General features: G+C 40.0%; 1 protein-coding gene across 1 annotated transcript in view; it reads right to left on the bottom strand.

Annotated features, from left to right (window-relative positions):
* The window catches only part of klhl32 (kelch like family member 32), an 81,991-nt gene that overhangs the window by 13,364 nt on the left and 66,935 nt on the right, over window positions 1-1,692 (bottom strand). Inside the window, exon 6 of the mRNA XM_015380821.1 lies at window positions 609-667. Within this exon, the coding sequence (XP_015236307.1) occupies window positions 609-667 (59 nt within the window). The remainder of the gene's footprint in view (window positions 1-608; window positions 668-1,692) is intronic.

Below are 1,692 nucleotides of genomic sequence, written 5' to 3'. Positions count from 1 at the left end.
AAGTTTTCTGTTATTCTCCCTTTAAACAAATTTTACGACTCAGGATTACAACTTTTTTGTTAAACTTTTCCAAAACATTTTCCTACAACATCTAACTGAGTGCAGGGCCGGGGCTAGATGGGGGGCCAGGGGTGGCCATGGGTTAGGCAATCACTGGTCACCCCTGTGGCCACCCCTACCAAAGAGAAAATGATCATTAAGTCATCCAGGAGTCTTCAGTGAAATCATAGATAAATAACAATTTTATTAAAACCTTATCAAATAATCAATTTATGTAGTTATTAGTGCTTGTAAATATGCAGAATGTTTATTGATACAAGTAGGTAAGTAATGATAATGGAAAAGATTTATGCGCCAGAACTCAAAACCAAAATAGTTTTCTCCACTATACCTTTATTTAGAAATTAAATTGCTATTTAAATATATGCATCTATTTGTTAGCAAAAGCTGTAGGAAAGTTTGTCTTTTTTTTGAAAATATGGATGTTTTGCTCCTTAATTTTCCTGTTGGAACAGCGTAGATTGACTCTAAGGTTCTGGCGCCCCTCAGTGTGCATTGGTTATTGTCTGGCCACCCTTATACAAATGTTGTGGCTGAGTGATACCCACCTGCTCCGGGTCGTAAACCATGAGCCGGTTCTGGTACTGGGCTGTGTTCGTAACGCCGCCTGTAACACAACAAAGTTTGACATTGTGACACTCTAAAAGTAACAAGCATTAGTAAAACTACGCATGCAGCAGTTTAAGAGACAGATGTGTGTCTGTGTGTGAACAGGTGAAGTTAAAAAAATCATTTATGCTGTGTTTTTCCTTTTCCGTTTCTTTTTTATTTCTACAAAACTAAAAAACTGAAACGTTTAACTTTAACTGAGAAATCAAAGTATGTTTCTATATTCAACTCACAGTCTACATTAAGGTATTTAATAATTCTAATTAAAACACAGCAGCAGAGGTTTCTGTGACAGTCTTATTTCATCAGTATAGACCAGCAGGGTCCGAATAAAGAAAATCTACAACTTTAAACCTGGAATTTGAATGGAGACAAAGCCATTCTAAAGCACATATCAAGGTGCTCATTATGAGCCTGGATCCATATTTATTTTTTATTATGTTCATGGTGGAGAATCCTGCTTCACAGCAGCAATTGAGCCAAACATCCTCTAAATGTGCACGGTCATCTTTGAGCACCATTTCACTTTTCTGTCACCAGTTCACCACAGTTCTTCCAGCAGTCCACACTTTATCTGCTTTGTTTTTCTCATCATCTTCTCCTTCTTTCCCATCGCCCGGCTTACCACAGGTTTGCCTGCTGTGTCTAAAAGTAGCAGCAGCAGCAACAACTCTGGTAGTGCGGTGGAAAAAGAGGGTCTGATGCGCGTTGGCCGGAGCTACCCTATCCTTTCTTTGCCTGTATCAATGGCAGCTATATTTGCTGTTATCAGTGGGTAAAAAGTAGTTTGAATCTATCTGGAAGCGAGAAAGTCCACCTGAAAACATCTTCAGTGCAGTCAGTTCATCCAGATTACCATCCTGCTTTCAAATATTATTTCTGTCGGAGCCGCTCAGACCCCAGTACATGGGCGGCGCGCTGTCACTAGGAATCCCGTTAAAACAGCAGACTGTGGCCCAGTCTTCTCCTCATGCTTTGCTGTGGTGGCTGGAAGGCATTTTTCATGTATGTAATCCAAACTGC

The sequence above is a fragment of the Cyprinodon variegatus genome, unplaced genomic scaffold, assembly GCF_000732505.1.
Source record: "Cyprinodon variegatus isolate N-32 unplaced genomic scaffold, C_variegatus-1.0 Scaffold222, whole genome shotgun sequence".
Lineage (NCBI taxonomy): Eukaryota > Metazoa > Chordata > Actinopteri > Cyprinodontiformes > Cyprinodontidae > Cyprinodon > Cyprinodon variegatus.
This window is presented reverse-complemented; position numbering and strand designations above follow the sequence as displayed.